At 41.6% G+C, this 21,417-nt stretch overlaps 2 protein-coding genes across 6 annotated transcripts; both read right to left on the reverse strand.

Moving 5' to 3' along the window:
* Positions 1 to 26: 26 nt before the first annotated feature.
* Positions 27 to 16,685, reverse strand: usp48 (ubiquitin specific peptidase 48). Of its 5 annotated transcripts, none has more exons than XM_084061197.1 (27): positions 16,024 to 16,685; positions 15,505 to 15,622; positions 14,785 to 14,926; positions 13,946 to 14,073; positions 13,224 to 13,348; positions 12,215 to 12,323; positions 11,639 to 11,772; positions 11,450 to 11,535; positions 10,904 to 11,083; positions 10,166 to 10,312; positions 9,670 to 9,819; positions 9,133 to 9,333; positions 8,606 to 8,717; positions 8,045 to 8,187; positions 6,607 to 6,681; positions 6,399 to 6,523; positions 5,681 to 5,803; positions 5,497 to 5,558; positions 5,206 to 5,316; positions 3,669 to 3,799; positions 3,443 to 3,549; positions 2,856 to 2,969; positions 2,396 to 2,584; positions 1,571 to 1,696; positions 727 to 775; positions 595 to 621; positions 27 to 312 (listed from the first exon to the last, which is right to left on the reverse strand). In XM_084061197.1, the coding sequence occupies exons 1-27, from the start codon at positions 16,155 to 16,157 to the stop codon at positions 290 to 292; spliced, it is 3,171 nt and encodes a 1,056-aa protein (XP_083917323.1). In that variant the 5' UTR covers positions 16,158 to 16,685; the 3' UTR covers positions 27 to 289. The 5 variants fall into 5 exon arrangements, with proteins under 5 accessions (XP_083917323.1, XP_083917322.1, XP_083917321.1 ...); XM_084061196.1 differs by having other exon boundaries at positions 2,396 to 2,581; positions 15,505 to 15,625; XM_084061195.1 differs by having other exon boundaries at positions 15,505 to 15,625.
* Positions 16,375 to 21,227, reverse strand: LOC311048548 (uncharacterized protein; the record flags this gene model as incomplete). Its single annotated transcript, XM_084061806.1, has 9 exons — positions 21,192 to 21,227; positions 21,023 to 21,103; positions 20,905 to 20,952; positions 20,686 to 20,724; positions 20,416 to 20,585; positions 20,269 to 20,333; positions 19,981 to 20,082; positions 18,626 to 18,824; positions 16,375 to 16,380 (listed from the first exon to the last, which is right to left on the reverse strand). Exons 4-9 carry the CDS (start codon positions 20,696 to 20,698, stop codon positions 16,375 to 16,377), a joined length of 555 nt encoding a protein of 184 aa, XP_083917932.1. The 5' UTR covers positions 20,699 to 20,724; positions 20,905 to 20,952; positions 21,023 to 21,103; positions 21,192 to 21,227.
* Positions 21,228 to 21,417: the final 190 nt, after the last annotated feature.

Consider the following 21,417-nt stretch of genomic DNA (forward strand, 5'->3'; position numbering starts at 1 on the left):
CTATTGAGTCAGGGCAAAAAGCGCTATCACAAATTCCTTGAGTGTTTATTAGTATGTTTAAATATCAAAAGCCAGCAATCCTTTATTCCATGTACAGAGAACAGTGGGTTTGCAGTCACAGTTTTAACAGAAAGTGAAAAACCTACTCAAAAGAAAAACTTATAATAAAAAAAAGAACATGAACAAATTAAAGCACTTTTTTATGTATGGACACTTGACAAATTCAATTTTCTGACTTTCTCCCAACATACGTCCACTTCAAGCATAGCTAATGTTGAGATGTTTTCCCTCAATGTCCAAGAAGCCCAGTTCCTACAGCACATAGACAAACAGAGGATTAGCTCACCATGCAACCAAGAAAACAATCTTTTAAAATAGTATTCACCTTTACCGTTTGTTATGGTTCATCACAATTCAAAATACAGACTGTATCAAAAAGCACCAAATTAATAAATATTAAATTTAGAAAACATGCACACATGGAGGAAGCAGTTGTCATCTTTTAACAGTACCGTATGTTAAACACTACTCGCTCCAAAGGTAAAAACAAAACATCAGGACACTATCCAAGACAAACATTTAAAGTACACTCACCTTTAAATCCCTCTTCAGGCATACCAACTGAAAAAAAGCAACAAGAGATCTCTCAATATCAGAATGAATGTATTATATATCCACTTTCTGCAAAAAAAAAGTTATTATGACAGAATTACTGGCACTACTTACCCTGATAAACATCATCCATTGCACCATAATCTGCTATTGGTTCATCAGCCTGCATGGAGATAAATGTAAAATCACTTTGGCCCAATTATAAATGTGGTTTTAATATCTATATTCACATATTATGCCATCCCATGGGTCCAGTATTATAGCAGTTGATATTAATAATACCTTCACATATGGCTTTTTGATAATGCCATATGTGAGAAAATGGTGTTTTCACATTCAAACCAGTTACCAGTCGCTGCAAGCTACTGGTAACTGGCCACAATTGGCCACGATTGACACAGCCCTGGGTAGGTCTCCCAGCTTGGTGAAGACTAGTCTGGGAGTCTTCGGCTTGGATCCTGGACAACAGGGGCGCGGCCACTGAGTTCTGATTCAAATCAACAGCCAACGAAGAAAAGGGGGCGGGATCCACATGCAGTGGGTGTTGCATCTAAATAGGATCGACGGGAAGCAATTTCCCCTTGAGAAATTTCGGCCGCCATTGTTGTGTACTGCTGTTTGCCTCTCGTCGGACTTTTTAGACGAGTTGCACAGCTCTCAGACCGGTAAGAGGCGTGTCCGCTCACATTCTGAGCGTAAGTTACATCCCGCCCACAAATACCAGGGCTCTGGCCCGAAGTTCCTTGCCAGAGCTGGCGAAAACTTATGGGAACTCAGATTAGGTGAAGACTTGCACTCCTTTTCTATTTTAATCCGTACCCCTGATTTAACAAGATGTTTCCCATTATGTTTGTTACTATCCTGTGGCAAAGAAAAAGTAGCACCCTATAACTGGAAATTAAACTGGAATGGAAACTGGAAGTTTAAAGCAATATAATATATGAGGTTGTGGACATACCTTTAGACAGATAATGCTCTCAGGAATAACCCCAAGGCTGCCTAGTGTGGCTGAGTCATCTGTTAGACATTGCCCATTGATTGATAGATTCTGGTCAAACGGAGCCACTGAGAAGGCATGCATGATCTATAGGACAAGACATAGACAAGAAGTATTACCCTAATTACCATGGAGAGGCCATTATCCATAAATACAGAGTGTTGGGAACAACCCTGCTCCATGCTAAGAATCATGAGCATGTTTAAAACATCCAGCAATATGGCAAAATGTATGCTTTTGTTTTACTCATGGAATAGCTGCTTTGTAGTTACAAATGTATTGTTCTATCATTTATTTGACCCTTTAAGACCGGGGACGCATCTGCGTCTCACTTTAAGATTTCTTTGGGCTATTCAAAAATAGCAGATCTACAAGCTCATAGCGCGGCACCGAGTGCCGCGCTACGAGCTTGTAGATCTGCTATTTTTGAAAAATCGTGAAAAAATATTTTCCAGATTTTTTTCAAAAAACTGTTGAGATTTAGATTTTGTTTAAGAATCGCCTCAGGTCTTAATGGGTTAACCATAGATATGAAGAAATTGATGGGGTCATAAGCACCCTACTTTCGCGTTCACAGTCACAGTGTTTATTGCTGTGGATACCACGAGCAATGCATCTCCATATCAAATAAACACATAACGGAGGGCCCCCATGGATTGATTACTTCCTCTTTCGTGTTTGACACGGAAGCACAGCATTGTTATGAATGGACAGTCCCATTTTTACTTTGATGTCTATGGATGTAACAATGCCACGGTCACAGGTCAGCTCACTTTGGGCATTCACCTGTATTTTGAGCTCCTTCAGGGTCTGATTGGCAGATACAATAAGTGCTTTCTCTCCTCGTAATTTCCTGTGCCGCGTACTTCTCCTTATGCCTCCCGTCTTGACAGCGTTGGGCGTGGGGACGGGACCTGGCACAAAACCAGCAGTTCCGTCATCAAGCTTTAGGCGCTTCGCCATGTCCTCTGACTGCTGGAGAAGAGAAAGTCATGTGAGCAGGAAGTAAGGCTAGCATTGGTCAATGCAAGAATCAAAACAATAAAGTGTCAAAAGGTCATAATTGCACTACATTCTTGCTGCCCCCAGCCCCTCCTCCTGCATATCAGATACGCTTTCTCTGACGTTTTTTGGATGGCTACGCTTGGCTTGGCTACGAACATTTTCTGCAGGTCACACTATGTATATAGCATAACACGGTAGAACACTCCACTGGTTACTGCTGTTACTATGTTGGCCGTCTTACCTGGCTGAAATCAGGGTCTCTTTCTCCATCAACCTGGGGTCTTGGGGGCTCTTCCCTCTCCTCCTCTACCTCTGAGCCGCTAGCATTCTGCTCCGTAGCACCCTCCTTCATCAACTAGATACCAGACAGGGACACAGAACATTTGACTTTATGGCCATGGCCTTAGTTTACACACACATTTGCACTCAAAGGACCACAATGGAAATAAGCTGGAGTTTGTGTTTTATTCTTCAGAATCAGAATCTGTTTTATTTGTCACATCACAGTTTAGAGGTGTAAAGCAGTGAGTGGGTGAAATTATTTTTTCTCGTGTGCGCTCCATCGCTTTGTAGTATTACGTGAGAAGAGAGAGGATATATTTCTTACAGAATTGTTTCAAAGATCAATTTGTGCAGCATGGAAAGGTAAAACCCCACATATTTGACATGGTTAAAACCCACCTAAGGCAGATTTGTACAGATACCGTCGTATATGGTCATGCATGCATATGCATTTTTTGTAAAAACATAAATCAATCAATCAGCCTCAACATTGCCAAGAATAATTTGGATTACTTTGGTATATGAAAACTCTAATATTCCCCTTACCCTCTTGTCATCGATGATTTTGCGGACGTAGATGGTGGCCTGGGCATACTCTCTCAGGTCTCTCTGCTGTTGGAAGAGGAAGCCCTCTCGACACTCCCAGCACAGCTCTAGATGCACACACACAAAACGAAAATAAACTATTTTATATAGCATGTGATGAAGCGGAAACATCCATAACAAAAGGCATACAAAATGTCTGATAGTGGGAGCCATTCCCACATCTTACCAGGTTGCGTGCTGTACTGCGGAGTGGTATCAGTGGGTGTGGACAGACACGAGCGGTGAATGGAGATTGGTTGGTCCACTATGAAGAGTTTGCTGATCACCTCCCATTCGCTGGGCCAGAGCAGAGCTATACTGTGCAGTAAGAACATCACAACATGAAACCAATATTCAAAGAACAAAGGCAACCCTAGTAATCCAAGTACGCGTTCAAACAGTGACATCTACAGTCCAGGTGGTTGCTCACGGAGTCAATAGCAATTCACAGATGCCTAAGGAAGCCTAATAGGTGAACTCCACGCACACACTGGACAAGCAAGGAAAGCAGAAGTTAAAAGCCTTTCATGTGACACCGCATAGGTCTTCCTCAGAGCATGGATAAAGGCCTTAAGCCAATAGCCACACAGGTCAAAACAGGTCCGTGTCCTTGGCGTTTTTATTGTTTTTAACCGTGTATATTAACTTTTATCCTTGATCATCCGGAGTGGGCTTGGAATTCGCCTTCCTTTCATCTATGAAACCAATAGTGCTTTCCCATGCATAGACTCCTGGCAAGCATCATGTCAGACAGAACTATCACTAATAGTACATAACCTAAACTGCTACACATAAAACAAGGGATGACGAATAGTGACACGATCATTATCAATACAATTAACTGCCTTCAGGCGATGCCTGTCAGTAATTGATAATGACTGCATTGATATTCATTACCCCGCTTATTTGCATTTATAAATTGACACAAAATGTAACAAGCAGCAATATCATTAATTTTAAAATGATTTAATTGCTTACAGTGAAGAAAATAGTCCATTATATTATGCCAGGTGTGTACAGCGCAATATTTTCGGCTTGCAAAACTGTCAGCAAAAACGGTCGGCAAAAACCAAGCACTGCAGAGTTTTTGTTTGATTGATCGATTCAGGTGCGCACTCTCCTTCCATAGCAATGGTCTGTTCTTCAAAGCAGCAGTCTGCTATCCAGACATAATAGACAGCTGAATTCAGTGATTGACCAATCAGAATAGAGCATTCAGCCAAGCCGTGTAATAACAATGTTTATTATCTCACCAGAAGTGGTCTGTGCCACCCCAATTAACCCGAGGACTGTGAAGAACACTGAATCACAGCCTGCCATATGACCTGGTGTGTGTGTTTGTGTCATTAGGGATGGAAGAAGCAACGTGTAAACAAGCGTATTGATCCTTTCAGCTGCAAAAGTGAAAGCAATCAATGAATGCGCTGAGAGCAGCACGACTGTATACTAGTGCTGCACGATTCTTGCTCAAATGTGAATCACGATTTTCCTCCATAAGAATTGAGATCACGATTCTCACACGATTCTCTTGTAAATATAAAAATATTAAGCAAAAAAAATAAAAATAATGTTCTATATTGAAAAAGAAATCGCCATAATTTAAAATCGAGACTGCATAGGTGTCTGAATCGAGATCACAATCTTTTTTCAATTAATTGTGCAGCACTACTGTATACTGGGAGGGTGTTGGGGTGAGGAGATTCTATTCTAGTAGGAACACTCACTGTTGGGCGTCTCCATTGACCAGGGAGTCGTAGGTGAACATGAAGCCTCCGTGTGGACAGAGCAGCAGGCTGTTGCCCACATTCGATACTGGAGAAGATTTTGTAGGCCGTCTATAAAACGCAGAGAAAAAGACACAGCATACTTGCGTGAGAGACCAAAGATTCAGCAACCAATGGCGAAAACAAAGTCAGTGTCATGAAAGGTGACATCATCTATGTACCTGTTTTTACTACAGGACTATAATGATTTCACCCCTTACCAAGCTGATGTTGAGTGAAGACGAACCTTACCGTATAAATTTCCGCCACTCGTCCACAAAAAACAAAGGGACTATGTAAAGTACTTCAGTATCCTGGAACGAAAAAGAAGCCCAGAATGTCAGACTGCATTAAAAACAACTAGATGCATCTAAAAACACACACACACACACACACACACCCTGACAGTTTGTCTCCGAGCTGGGCGGTACACTACCTGAGGCCACTTGGTGAGTGTGGGCCGGTTCTTCTCTTGAAACAGGTTGGTTAGTTGATTCTTCTGTTCTGTGGCCATCATCTTACTGACGGCCTCGTTGTCCTTCTCCTCCTGCTCCAACCTCTGCACAGGACACGACAACAGAGGCACAACTTAAGTTATATCTGGGGAAACTCCCCATCAGCTCCTGTCTCATTCTATATTACCACCACCCCCTCCTTATTTGACCTTCTAGGATCACGAGAACAAATTCTGAGCTTTGTGCAGTTAAATTAAATGCTGATATGGTAGGAACTGAGGCATTGTTCTATATTGGTTCCAAAACTTAACTTTAGCCCTATTTAATAGTGAAAATAGACGATCTACAAGCCCCATTCCATCACATTGCGAACTGCGAAGCGTTGTGAGCTTGTAGATTGCTTAAACTATTTTTGTTTATTTTTGAAAACAATTAAATTTATAAATAGATATATAGTATATGTTTTGTAGGAATTGTTTTGGACATTTACTCACGACCCATAAATATGGGTCCGCAACCCCTAAATGGGTCTTGACCCATTGTTTGGGAAACAGTGCTCTATACCAACACTACAAAGTTGTTCTGGAGGACAACATCAGATAAAAGTCTGAAAATGTAAATATCTATAGAGATCGGGTAAAATCTGAAGCCTTGTGTTCCAAGATGACCCATCCATCCTTTGTTTCCATTTAAACCTACCAGGCACTGAGAACAGGGCTCTTGCTCTTGGGTAAATTCTGGGGCTTTGGGGAAGTAAGCTCTCAGCTTGGACCACACCTCTGTTGACACCAGTCTTCGATCAGCGTCTAGGATACTCAGACCCCCTGGACAAAGAATACAATTGTTGATCTCAAGACTAACATTATACTTTGTGTGCACATGCGAGATAGAGAGAAAATAATAATACCATGACTACATAGGATGTCCTCATTGAATGTCTTCATCTCTTCCTCGTTGCCCTCTGGGAGGTCCGGGCCATACTCTACAGAGAAACAATAACCACAGATGTAAGAATCCATCAAAAGAGGCACATTTGTTAGTCAGTTTCAGTCATGTAAAGGAAGGTGGGACAGAGGACATCACCAGGTCATCACAGGTTATAGTATCAGCTCCTCAGGGTCAATCACATCCAAGTCTTCAGTCTACTTAAAATCTGAGACTTTGCTATAATTACGGGGGACTAGCTGATTATGATGTATAAATACTAGGTTACCCCATCAGCATCTTGGCAGGATGTTTGTCTGTTGATGTTTTCTTAATAATATCAAGCTGACATGACTGATGGATGTTTTAGGCCAGGGGTCTTCAACGTTTTCATGCCAAGGACCCCTTGGCTGAGAGTGAGATAAAGTAGGGACCCCGATTATATATTGTATAAGATATTTATTTTTTCATAGATTTCATAGGCAGCTTCATAGATTTGTTTCACAGAACTATCATGTTGGATTCATGTTAACGTGTATTTCCAGACATTTAACCATGTACTTAAACAATACTTAGTAAACCTGACCTTTCACTCTGCACTTAGTCTGCTCTTTTTTCCCCCCTACATCAAACCACTTTAGCCAAAAATAGCAGATCTACAAGCGCACAACGCCTCGCAGCGCGAGGCGTTGTGTGCTTGTAGATCTGCTATTTTTGGCTAAAGTTCTCCTTAGAATAGGGATGCTTTGGTTGAAGTGGTTAATGCAGAAATGACACAAAGATTTGGCGGACCCCCTGTAGTAACTCTGAGGACCCCCTAGGGGTCCCGGACCCCCTGTCGAAGACCCCTGTTTTAGGCGATCAAGCAGATCGCCGGTAGGTACCGGTGGGAATTACTGAAATCCTTTGTAAAATACAGGTGCTCATATGTTGCTTTTCAGTAACAGTTCCGACGGGATAATTATTTCCACAGCTGTGGAGTGAAGCCGGGAATCTTGGGGCAAGGGCAGTCCCGGTCAGTGGGGAACAGTGAGGAGCAGGGTGGAGGCGGCGCTCCCAGTGGGGGCTCCTCACTGGGCGGTGAGCAAGTACGGACAGCAGTGACAAGACTACACAGAAATGTGCGGGTAGGTGGGAATTGGTTTAACAACCATATTGGGATAACAAAAAGGGGCGAAATTAATTGACTAATCTACATTTATTTCAAACAAAAGGTCCACTGAACTTTGTCAGACGGTGAAGCAAAGTTTGTGGTCTGGCTTTGTGAGGCTACATTCATATCACAGTCATCTGGTGATTTTAGGATACAACCACTCATAAACTAGTAGGAACTTGACTCTTTCAACATTTGGAAGGTTTTTGATCCATAGAAATAAACAATGCTACTACTAAATGTATATGTAGATGGTTCTTCTCTCTACCGTTACTGCTGGTGCTGTGTGGTCCCTGTCCGTTGGTCTGTCCATTGTTGTGCTTCGTCTCCTGCTCATCCTCCTCCAACTGCTCTAGAGCTAGCTGACGCCAGCTGCGCAGGGATGCTTTCCCTACCCAGTAACCCTCATCACTGGCGCACACACACACACACACACACAGTATGACTGTCAGCTGCAAAATACTAGCTGCTATACATTTGATTTCAGAGGCACCATATGCATTACCAGTTTGAAAACAAGGTAGCATCAAGCTTTTTCAAAATGTTAAGCTTGTCAAGGATCTGTTTTTGGCTAACGGATTGTTATAAATTATATGATTTCAAACCACAACCACATTTATGGTTTGGTTGGAAAATTACGGGGAGAAGCAGAAAATAAAATGGTCTTTAAGAGAGAAATAAGTACATGATGGGAAGACAAGACAGACAAGACAGTCAAGGGAAGACAATCACACACAAGCACAATCGTCTACTTGTGTAATGCAGACAAGTCAAAGGATTCACCCTTGCGTTACAACAAACTTTCAGGCCTTGAGTGTTGGCCGTGTACCTGAGCGTGCGTTTGACCAGGTTGGACACTTCCCTGTAGTCCTCATTGAGCTGGTTCTTTAGTCTGAGTACCCTGCAACGTTGGCCCACACACTCTTTACACAAAGACGAGGCTGGACACACAAAGAAGAAACATCCATTAATGGCAATATACTGTTAAGTACACCTATTTGCTCTACACACCTATTTGTTTTTGTTACTGGTGTGTGTATGCAGGCAAGATGGCAGAGAGCGCCAGTAATATAGTTGTGTAATGAACAGACAAAAGTCGTCTTATTACGAACAATTAACATATTCGACTCTAGAACTAAAAGGTATTGTACCCTTGGCTTTCATTCATAGATGTGACAGTACTAGCTTAGTACTATGTTAGAAGAGACTCTGGTATATTCTAATTCAAAACAGTGAGTTTGTCTGTCTCCAGTCTAGCTCACCAGGGGAAGTTGAGTCACTGAACTAAGTGAAATAAGAAATAAAATGTCATTTATTTTATAAATAAAGATAGAACAACCCTTGCACGTGACTTACCGTTCAGTCTGGGCCCTCCCCCGTAGCGGTCGTAAAGAAGCTGGGCAGCCGGCAGGGAGACCCTCTTGGCCTCGCCCACTTTGTCGGGGTGCAGCTTGCCGTGAGAGCACAGGAACAGGGAATTGTTGATCTCCTTTGTGGCCGTGGAGTCGTCTAGCCACTTCTTCAACCATTCCAGAGGAACAAACTCAAATGGTTGGCCTGGAGGAACGAGAGAGGAACATCTGAAAACATAGAAAAAAGATAACCTGCACAGCCACAGATGCGCAAGACCTGCCAAAATAAACGACATTAAACAGCCTCACCCTAGCACAATTAGACTGGAATAGTATTGTAAATATTGTCTTCTTTGGCTCATCATTATTGTCATTATATTAATGTATTCAGTATAACATATTACATAATGTTGCTTTCGGGCTTATGATGTACTGCTTATTATGTACTCATCTCCGAGGCATGTTTGAGACCAATATCACATGTAATAATTGTAACAGGATGTTATTAGGCTAGGGGGATTCAGGGAACGTCTTTACCGACCGTCTTGTGCAGGTAAAAGCTCGTAGAGCTCCTTCACCTCCTCGTGTTTGGCCTTGCCCTTGTCCACGCTCTGCTTCCTCATGTCAGACATTTCTAAGCACCACTCCTCAAACTTGTGGTTGTCTCGGTCCACCAGCCTCTGCAGGAAAGCTTGGAGAGTAATGAGGAGATACAAAGGGAGTCATGAAAATAAACTAATATTTTTGATTAAAGCCTGAGTAATACTTGGTTGAGCAATGCGTTGTGAGATCTGCTACTTTCACTGCGCCACACCAGCGCACAAGTATAAATCAGTTATGATTTTCTACATTTAAAAGCTACCACCTTAGTTACCTCCCCAAACAAATAAACTGAGCTACCAAGCTACATATAGATGGAGAGACTGCCCACACTTACAAATGAAACCAAAGGAAGAAACTAAACAAATAAACCTCTCTACCACTTTAGGATGATGGTTCATTTTGAGGCCCGTCATGTGCCAACTTGGAGCCCTCACCTGGTACCTCGACAATAGGGACATTGGTCCCAGAGGGGTCTGTGTTCTGCTCCTCCACGATCTTGTATACCAGCATGTAGGCATTCCTTGAGCAGTGGTAGCCTTTACTACATTTGGGCTTTCGTGTCTGGGATTTCACTGTCTCTGCTAGAAAAGATAAATTCCAGGAAGAAAAGAGGATATTGGTTGGAGAAACTGTACTGCAAACACTTCAAGACTTCAAACTCATTGCACTGTAGGGCAGATGGGGGATAAGATACGGATAAGTGTAACTTAAAACCAAAATGTTCTAACAGGATACTTAGATGTTTTCCTATTCAAATTGGCATACAGTTTGTTGACCTTTGCTTCTTGATGAGTTTTTAAGTCTTAGCTCTACCAATGATAAATATAAATGTATATCATGTTGAATATTTAGCAGACACTATTGATTGGGCCATAATAGCAATAAGAGACATGGTTAACATGTCTACACCTAGAGAAAAGGTTGGAAATGCTGGAAGATCTCAAAACATTTGCCGTTACATGTAGGCTACCTAGCACCCGAAGATGAGCTCTTGATACACAGAATGCATTGGGAAGTGTTGTCTGAGTTTCACGTCCTCCTCACAACACATCAACTCCAAGTTGAATTGAAATGGACAGGTATACAATAGTGGGTGAAATTCTTTTCTGTACAAGCTTCCACAAATTGATAGGATTCAGGTTCAAATTGTCCTGCCATGTCAAACCACTCACTAATGTCCTCTTCGATGCCCAGCTGGAGCTTCTTCCCCTCCATCTTTTCAATCTCCTCGTCATTGAACTTGTACCAGTCACTGGTGCGTGCGTCCTTCACGTGGGCGATGTAGTGACCAGAGTAGGCGCTCACGCCGCGATGGATCAGCACAGCACTCAGCTCATACGTACACTTCTGGTCTGGGGGATATATGATGTGATACAGAAAAATAGCCCTATTATGTCACAGAAAATATTATTATTCAAGTTCAATATACTGTCCAAGTATATTGAGTATAAGTATATTCTCTATCCAAGAAAATATTTGGGGATTTACTTTCTTGGCCTACTAGCAGCGTGCACAAGAAATGTGGCGCTGGATCGGTTCAGCGGTTTGCAACATTAGCCACGGCCAGACACACACAGACAGATGCTCCTCTAGATGGTGACCATATTCACATGGCTGCCATTTCTCTCTCGTCATACTACCCCGACCCACAAATATGATGTGCAAAATGGACGCCATGTGAATACTATCAATTTTGAGTGTCATCTTTGTATAGATACCTTCTTTTCCGTCCACGAAAGGACCCATTTCCAGCAGCTCTGGGAAACTGATAAATGTGTTGAGCTTCTTTTTGTGGCCCGTTTGTCTGTTTGAAAGGACAATACGATGAAGTAGTGCAAAAGTTAAGCTGTTTTTTGTTCTGTTTTGTTTTGTTTACAGATTCGACAGACCACAGAGCCGTGGCTAACCTGTCAAAGACAAAGCGCATGAGCTGTAGGTTGAGAGTGCTTGGGAGGCTGTGGAGTTTGATCCGCCTGGTGGCATTCTGTTTGCTCTGACAGCTCTCGCAGTAGTAGCGGTTGTCCCCGTCAAGCTTCTCCTCCTGGTGGGGGGAGGCAACACATAACGCCATTAGTTGATATATGAGTGCATCTGAGACATAAGACAGATCATTTCTACCACTGAATAAAAACACAAAGGCCTAAATTGTGACAGATTCTGATTAATTCTGACCCACAATTTTGACTTTATGTTCCCAAATTCCATGTTTGTTTTTTCTTGCAATTTTAACTTATATTCATCACATTTGTGAGAGAAAATTCAGTAAATCAAGATAAATACACTAAACTATGTAACACCCTGTGACAAGTGACATACTGTATACTGTACATGTACATGTATATATATTGTGTAATTGCTTCTTTGAGGAAGTCAAAGGACATGCATATAGCTAACTTGCTGTTGCAATATCTAAATATACACAATGTGATCTCTTGAAATGGTACCATAATTGCATAACGACAGTTCCATATAATATGTTTTACCTTGAGGAACTCAGTCACACATTCAGTGAGGTTCTTGTGACCCTGGATGTTAAGCTCCAGCTCATAAAATCGGGACGGCAGTGCAGATGCACGGCTGCACTGGTTACACCTGGGGCACAAAAACACATCAAACACATTCAACCAATGTCTTCATCATTAATCAATGTAAAATAAAATAAAATGGTAATTGGTGTACTTACATAGCGACTTTGTTCAAAGTGCTTTACAATGTGCGTTGCATTCACAAACACATTCACACACTGATGGCGGAAGACCACCAAGTAAAGCACCAATCTGCTCATCGGGAGTAGCCAGGTAAGGGTTAAGTGTTTTGTTCAAGGACTCTTCGACAAGCAGCCAGGATCAAACCGAGAACCTTCCGATTCCAAGTTGGCAATTCTACCTTCCTTCCTTGCCACAGCTGCTTATACTATTACTAGAAATAATAAGTGAACCAAATAACCTCACTTCCTTAAAATGCATTAAAAGATCGGTAGTTTTCCTTGGATCCCAATCCAGCGTTCACGTGTCCCAATTCAATCTGCTTGCCGAGGGTTTAAATATTTTCAACTCAGGCGTTTGGAAGCGTTTTTAAGTGAGCGCATTGCATTTTCAGCTAGGAAGAAATGCTTTGATGGGCACAACCTAAAGTCTTTATACTCAAGCTAACCCTGTTAAACCTGCAAACTATAACATTTATGTCCTTCCTAGGATTAGAACCTACACAGGACAGGTGATGACATTTCTACCTGTGAGCTAAGACAGCCTGCTTGGGCAAGGGAGATATTGGGTTTATACAAGTTCATGGACAAAGTTCTGATGCCTCCTTTGATATACAAGCCTTTAACTGGAGGTGTTATTAACGTGAAGAGTGCGATGCGTGAAACTCCCCCAAAACAATTTGTTAAGTGGCATTGTGGTTACAAGGCTGATGGATGTCATAACGTAACGATTAAGTTGAGGCCCGACTAATAGATGTACGTATGTATGTAGGGTTGTATGTCCTTACATAGTGACATAGGAGAACTGTCCACAGAACTGCTGCTGGATGACACCCTGCAGGCTAGGGTCCTTCTGTTTGGACAGAGTGTCCTCCAACAAAGACAGGAAGAGCTTGGAGAACTCTTGGGCATCCTGCAAATTAAACACAACAAAACACTGAGATGACCGGGCTGGCAGGAAATAAGAGCAGCTACTGTAATATGGAAAACTGCTTACATCTGTTCTTGTTAAAGGCATAGTAACTTTGCCCTGTGTTTACATAACTAAATAATATATGTTTTACCTATCATGTCCCTCGTATACCAGCAGCCACTGGAGAAGTGTGGTGGTGTTTTTTAGTGTTTTCACTGTTTGTTTTGGTAGCCCAAAAATGCCCCGGTCTACCAAAACAAACACCAAAATACAGTGAGAGGGTAGTGTGTTTCAGTAGGTAAACACCACCACACTATTGCAGTGGTTGACAACTGCAGGTATAGATTAAAAGATAATTATATATATATATATATATATATATATATATATATATATATATATATATATATATATATATATATTGTTTTGTTATGTAAAGTTATATAATTTGCCTTTAAAACAATCAAACCACAAGTATGAAGTTGATTAAAATTGCTCTGTTTTAGACTGTATCTGCGCCTGTCTTGTTCTATATTTTGACTGTGAACTCATCTATATTATAAGATAAAAAGAGGCAGACTTTAGGTGAATGCTCACCTGCTGTTGTCCTGTGTCAAGTCCCAGTGCCTTGACCAGCCCCGACGGGTCAATATACCGTCTGTTGCTGTTCTGCAGTAGTGCAAATAGATACTGGAGGTGCTCAGAGATGGACTCGGGATCATAGTCTGAAACACATTTACACTACCGGTATTAATTTATTGCATTTTGAATCTTTTTCCCACTCGCTCGTCAGCCAAGCCGTGGACATACAACGCCAAATTCAAGACATTCATGAATGGTTACCAATTACCATGGAACGTCCTTTACTCAAAAGTCACATGCGCGAGACGAATTGTCCATGGACAAACAAACTCCAAACATGCGCAGGATTAACAGCAATCATTCATGGATGAACACTGCAGTTCAGCTCTAGTTGGGGCACCCCCCCAAGGCTATGGTAGGACATTTATTCAACCAACATTAGGGGTTTAAACCTGACTTCTACAGGTTGGACGGAGTTGAAAAGGTGTTCAGAATCAGTATGTAGCAAAACTGGAAGGGATAGTGTGCTCCTACGCATGGTTTACATTACACCCTCCCGGTGAAATTCCTCATGGTCAGGTGAAAAGTAGTAGTATCAGAGAAAACATGTGATTGTGTACACCTTCCGACAAGTAGTGGCTGACACTGACAGGGACTATATACAGTACATGGGGGTTATTGTCAATAACTAAATTGGGAAAGAATTAAAAATAATAATAATCCACCAGCCTACATAAAATGTATCATCCAGACATGTTTTGTGTAGGCTGGCATAGTTTTATTTTCCCCCAGCGATTCGGGTTAAAAAGTTGCCACGTCTCGCTTAAGTGTCTGTGATATTGAATTTTCCTTACCCGACTCGTCATTGTGCTCCTGTGCTCGAGAACTGTGACACAGGTAGAGGCTCCTGCGCAACTCAAGATTGTGGAACCACACCTGCAGGAATGTGTTGACGTAGCAGGTTGCACCCAAATTGGTCAGACCCACAAAGGTGTTCTGATAGAGACAGGCAGATAGACAAGTCAGTTGTTTTCTTTTCCAACACTGCCTTCTCTTGACATCAAAACATAGTACTCCTCCTCTATTAACCACCTAAGCCCTATATAATTCATGCAAGTAATAGCGAAAATTATTCTGCCTACACAGCCGTCATGTCTAGTATGAACTATCTAGTATGAGCGAATAGGGGAAGGGGATCAATGTCACGTGATTCCCTTGTTTGACCCTTTGTAGGGTCAAACAAAGGTGCACATTGGTCAAAAACCTGGATGTCTGTCTCAAAGAATAGTATCCACAAGCTCCCAACACGTCACATCGCTTGTAGATCTGCTATTTATCTATTTTTTGCATGCAATGACATGCCCAAAATAGGGACCACAGGTTGAAAGTGATTAAAATTGTCCATGACACTGTCAGACCATCTTGTTACCCCACCTTTGAACCCCAACCCAATGCTCAAGAAACCCTGAAGTGAGTAATCTGGCAACGACAGAGCTAACTGATGCTGGACTTGAGCAGCCTAACATTTCCATCATTTGGGACAGAGGTCAGGTGAGGCAGACGAAAACAATTACCATATCTCGACGCTCCGAATTTGGGTCATCGATGTTGTGGAAAGCATTCTCATCGATCTCTCCGAGCCATGCCTGTTCACCAATACCTACAAGGCAGTTAGGGTTTCCCTTGCAATTCCTCCTGCAAGCAATAGCAATGTCTGATTATAAACGCTGACACATAACACCATTATATCATGCTGTTTGACATAATGGAATTCATCCAAAAAAGTTCTGAGGCTTCATTTAACTTCACAACTTTACTGTGTAAGACAAGAGTTTAACATTAGTCACTATTGGAGGTGTTGGGGGTGTTGTGAATAGGTGCATGTCATGAATACAGCAGTGGTTCTCAAAGGTGGGTCTAGGGACTCTCAGTGGTCTTGATGGGGTTCTAAATTGACCCTCACAAGTCAGTAACTGTGACAGTATACACATGGAACCAAATGGACCCGTTATTTGTATACTGTCAGAGTTAAGGGGGGTCCTTGACATTTAAAAGTTTGAGAACCACTGAAATACAGTATAAACACATCACACCTGCACGTTCCTCTCTTGCAGGCCGCTAAATTGACACGATATGCCATCTCTATGTGCTCCTGGCAGATGTCCTCCGGTCTCACGCTTTCAACCCAGCGCCAAGCCGCTTTCTCCAGCTGTAGACGCGGTGCCATGATCCTTGTAACCCCGCAGCTCGGTGTGGGGGAGCCGGGCGAGAGAAGGTCGTGGATCCTAACGGCCCGTTTTCAACATATGCTAACGGGCTAACTGTGGCTAGCAATGAATGATATACCAACTTAACTAGCAGCTAAAATTCTAGCCGCTATGCTTTGTAACAAATAACGTCACCAATAATAATATCAAACGTCTAAACGTCTCTATAACAACACTTCACTTCTACATAGGAATACGACACAGATAAGACTAGTGGCATTTTATCTACCGCGTTAGCTACACATTTAGCCTGACCCGGCAAGCTATGCTAACGTTAGCGTTAGTCCCCCTTTCCCAGTGCATCGTTAACGTTAGTCAGCACTGCGCAGCATTTGGTCAAAGTGGAGCATCATAGTCGAGCCTTAATGTGCGTAGTGCATCTACTTCGGCAAAAAATATTTTTTTTTTCACATTTTATTGATAGTTTATTTTAGATTTAGCGCCCTTGCGTCAGTTTATAAATAAATTATTTCCTTGGTTGAAAAGCAACACGACGTACGCTGTTGACGTAGGCAGCGTCACGGTTGTTGTGACTGGAAGGTGTGTCCCCCCCCTTCTAGGCCCGATCAGTGCCATTCATTGACATCCAGGTGGCACCAGTTTTATCAAAGGGAACATCTGATGTCAGTGTCTCTCACACAGTTTACCAGAAGTAACTATAAATTTACGCTATCAAACGTAAACGTTGCTCCACAGCTGCAAAAGTGAATACTAAGTGGGCACTAGGGACATCTGGGCACCATATTTTTGGGATGACAGGGCACTTGGAGAGGTGGGCACCAGGACAACTGGGCACCAAAACCATCTGGGCACTAGGGACATGTGGGCACCTGGACGAGTGGGCACTTAGGGGTGGATATAACTGGGCACCTGGACGAGTCCCACTGAGCATTTCTCGGTCTAAAAGACGTATAAAACACGTCTAAATGGCCCCTATACGGCTAGGCTAAAACAGGTTTATAATTGGTCTACTGGTGAAAGTTTTTTAGCGGTATAGGTTTAGCCTAGCCGTTAAAGACGTCTATTCAACGTCTATATATATACCTCTTAGACGTCTAAATAACAGCTAATATACGTCTAAAGCTATATTTAGACGTTTGTTAAACGTTTATTTTTATATCAAATGTATAACCCATAGACGTCATTTAAACGTCTATTTAATTATAAGGATATGAATACTTATAATTAAACCCAGACGTTTAAATAAGATCTAAACTTATTAGCATTAGATAGACTACCTTTACAAGACATATATTCATTTAAAAGCCTCAATATTTAATGCAGATCCAGCTTCTCTATTTAAAAAAAAAATACTAAAGGGAACAAATTTAACCTGTTATCCTTACCTTGATAAATGTGGTAATGTAGTCCCAGGATGTTCTGACAATGTATTTACATTGTTATCTTTATGGATATTTTAAACAGCTTTGAGTGTAACACTAATGTCATTTGTACTGTACAACAGGATATAAATACATGTATTTATGTTAAGATTTGACTATCCCTCAACTACATTTCAATCACAACATGTTTCAACAATTTTTCAAAATTGAACTTTTTTATTCCTTAACTTATTTTTCTACTCATATTGAGTGAAACAATGGAGGTGCAGGTAAGAGTCAAGAACCAAACCAAATATAACAATTTGTTGAACTTTACTATACTTTGCTATAGACAAGCACACACACATATATATTTAACTATCATACACATGATCCCTCCCCACACACTCAGTTTATTACACACACTCTGCATCTGCGTAAATAGCAGGCAAGCAGCAGCCAGCTTCCCAAATGCACTTTGCCCAAAACTGTGAAAACATGCTGTGCTCTGAAATTGAATTAGAACTGCCTTAAGTTTTAGATAGGATTTAGAAACACGGCGGTATGTGCGTCTTCTGGGAGCTAAAGCAAACATAACTTGTAAGTTAATGCCTTTGAACACTGCCTCCAGGGACAAATCTAAGGCATTCTTCTTCTCACCATACCAATACTCATCAAATATATCTCCACATTCCACTTTGAAAGGTTAGGCCTACAGTATATCTTTGTCCTGAAAGAGGTATTTTTTAGAGCCTGTTAAAAATCCTTTTGATATTATCACTATCAATCCTCACAGGTTGATCAATTCTTGAAAGTGGCCAAAGAGCACAGAGATTGTGAAACAAAGCAAAAACTGCATTTCAAAGCAGTGACCTGGCTTAAAAATCTTGAAAATGATTGACCAGGAGAATAAAAGTGTGACAGCAACATTATGAAATGGCTTGCAGCAACAAAGAAACACACAAGGCTAGGAACATGCATGCATGACACACACACACACACACACACACACACACACACACACACACACACACACACACACACACACACCCACACCCACACCCACACACACACACACACACACACACACACACACACACACACACAGGATTATGGTGGTATGGTGCAGACTTCAAATTTTCAAGGGGTGAGTAATCGATAGTCATTTTGGGGTCCTTGGGGTCCTTGTCCTTGGCCTCTTGTACCCCCCCCTGCCACTTCGAGCTGGCGCCTGCTTGAAGTGGTCGGCTATTGAGGCGCTGACCTGGGCCTCCGTTGCCTCTGCAAAATTCTGCCGAACAGCTTCTGCAATCAAAACAATGACAAATATCTACACTCAGACTTGACAGTAGCCATTACAGAGATTGCCACATATAGTCCAGACAAATTGTCATTTGTTAATGTATGTCATCATGTCAGTCACACATTTATAACATGAAGAAGCATCAACAAAGAACTAGCACAGACAATTGTTCTATTTACCCTGTGTTACGGCCCTAGCCGTATGGTTATATTATGTGTGGTTATATTTTGGTTATATGTCTGTGCTATGTGTGGCTTGTGTTATATTGTTGTCTTTCTGTGTTCCATATAAGGTCATGAGTGGTGGTGGAAGCTGTGAGTCTGAGTCTGGGTGTGGTGCTGGTATGAGTGAGTGAGTGATTGCCTTCCAGCTGTCCAGATTGACAGGTCCAGCCTCTGGCCCTGTTCTCCTGCTCCCATTCGTCGCCCCTTTGTCTCCGCCCTAGCCAGGGCTGGCTGTTCTCTGAAGCTCACCTACAAAAGCTCATTCTGCTCTGTCTGTCATGGGGACTGGTTGCTCTCACTTGAAAGAGCTGCAGAGATTCAATCCCTCTGTCTCCCCGAACCCATGTAGCCTGGTCTGATCTGTTCTGTTTTGTTTTGTTTCTGTTTCTTTGCCTTCTGTTTGTTCATTTGTCCATCAGTGACTTTTGATTCAATCAGTTATTTTGTTTGTTCTTTAGCTACTTCTGTTTGCCCTTCAGTTATACCTTTCAGTTTCTTAGTTTAATCTATAATTTAATTATAGTTAAACTTGTTGCTTTTTGTCCAGTATTATTTTGAGTTAAGCATTATCTTGTAACTATTTGTCCACTTCCATTATTTCTTGTATTTAGTTATTCACTCGCCTTGTAGGGGTGTTTGGTCTTTTTGTTGGTTAAACCACTTTGTTTTTGTATATTCTTTAGTTAGGTAAGTAAGTTTAGTAAATGTATATTTTTCTTTTGTTAGGTTTAGGTTAGGGGTAATTTTCTTTATTAGGCAGCCTTTTTACAAATGTAAACCGGCACACTGAAGTTCTTTGGCACTGGTGAAAAAAGACAAAAAGAGTTTGAAATCTCTGCATAAAAAAAGGAAATAAAAACAATCCATTTTTGAAAGCGACTTTGTCCTCCATTATTATGTCACCTCCCCTACCCTAGACAGGGGGTCGTAACACCCTGGATGAGGGAAAAGAAGTTTGTACTCTTTGAACGCCCTCTTTTTTTGCTGCCCACCACCGGACATATTGTATTTCCGCATCAGGCCATTGGTGAAAAGTCTGAAACAGATTTTTTTTTAAAGCAGATACATTCTCAACAGCATGCGCTAGCAGCTTGTAATGAAGACAATGTATATGGAACAGCAATAATACACTGACTACCACATTGGACCCCCCCCCCCCCCCCCCACATTATATTTCTTTTTCTACAGTGTCATGTTATTAAACTTCAATTTGTATTCATACCTGTCCAGGATCTTTCTTGTACATGCCCTCACGTCGTACCCCCCAATGTGGGACAGCTTTGAAATCTGTATGATATTACAAATTATCAACATTGATGTAATCGTTTTGAATTCAAATTATTTAAAGCATATCCTTTTTTGTATTTACCATTGAACGTCGGAATCGTTGCTTCTCCAGCTCCTTAGACATGAGGTTGAACTCCTCCTCGTCGTCTATTGGCAACGCTCCACCCTCATCATCACTTTCTCCCCGATTGTTGAGTGTCCTCAATTCATCGAGGATCTCCAACAGCGTCTCCACAACGACCTTCTGAAACTCTGAGTAAAAAAACAAAATATTAACCTAAACACTTGCCTTAACAGATATGACCACTTTATATCAAATTATTTTAAAACCTTAAAATACTTCCATTCTTACTTTTCTCGGGCATAGGGTAGTCGTACACCTTCTTCTTTGCTGTTAAATTATAGAATGAAACAATAAATGTTGTATTAAAGGTTGAGAGTCTGGTGTGGCTGGCTATGTGATGCTGCTTTACTTTTGGCTTGTCAATACATCAAATTAATTGTTTTCCAAGATCAAAATCTTCCTCTCTCCCCCCCAGTAAGATCACTGCCAAACTTGATAAAAATGTACCTTTTGTAATCCTGGGACTTTTTGGCCCTCTACTTCCAACACGCTTTCCTGATGGTGAAAGACAAGCCAATTACATTTCATACTTGCGACATCACTATTTAAGATAGTCAATCTGTACCTTGTGGGGTCTGGCCATTTCTGAAGACTGACGGTCTATTTGGTGGGCTAGGAGTCTCTGTTGAGAGAGGGCTAGGAGTCTCTGTTGGGGGAGGGGGTAAAGGAAGTAACTCATCTTACAAAGTCACCAGTTACACTGTATATCACTGTGAAACTAAATACTTTTTTACCTTGTTGAGTCCTTTGCCTTGGACTCCTTCGACTTGGAGTGCGATGCCCTGTTGAGGGCAAAACAAATCAAATTGCACATCTTAATCACACCATCGTCATCACTGTTACAGCAAATACAAATCTATCTTTGATAGTCCTGTTTCTTTGATTGAAACTATAGCCACGGTCCACTGGGGTGGAAAACAATTACATTATACATCCAAATTAAATCTTTGCTATGCCATC

The sequence above is a fragment of the Gymnoscopelus microlampas genome (genome assembly GCF_963454915.1).
Source record: "Gymnoscopelus microlampas genome assembly, chromosome: 7".
In the NCBI taxonomy this organism is placed as follows: domain Eukaryota; kingdom Metazoa; phylum Chordata; class Actinopteri; order Myctophiformes; family Myctophidae; genus Gymnoscopelus; species Gymnoscopelus microlampas.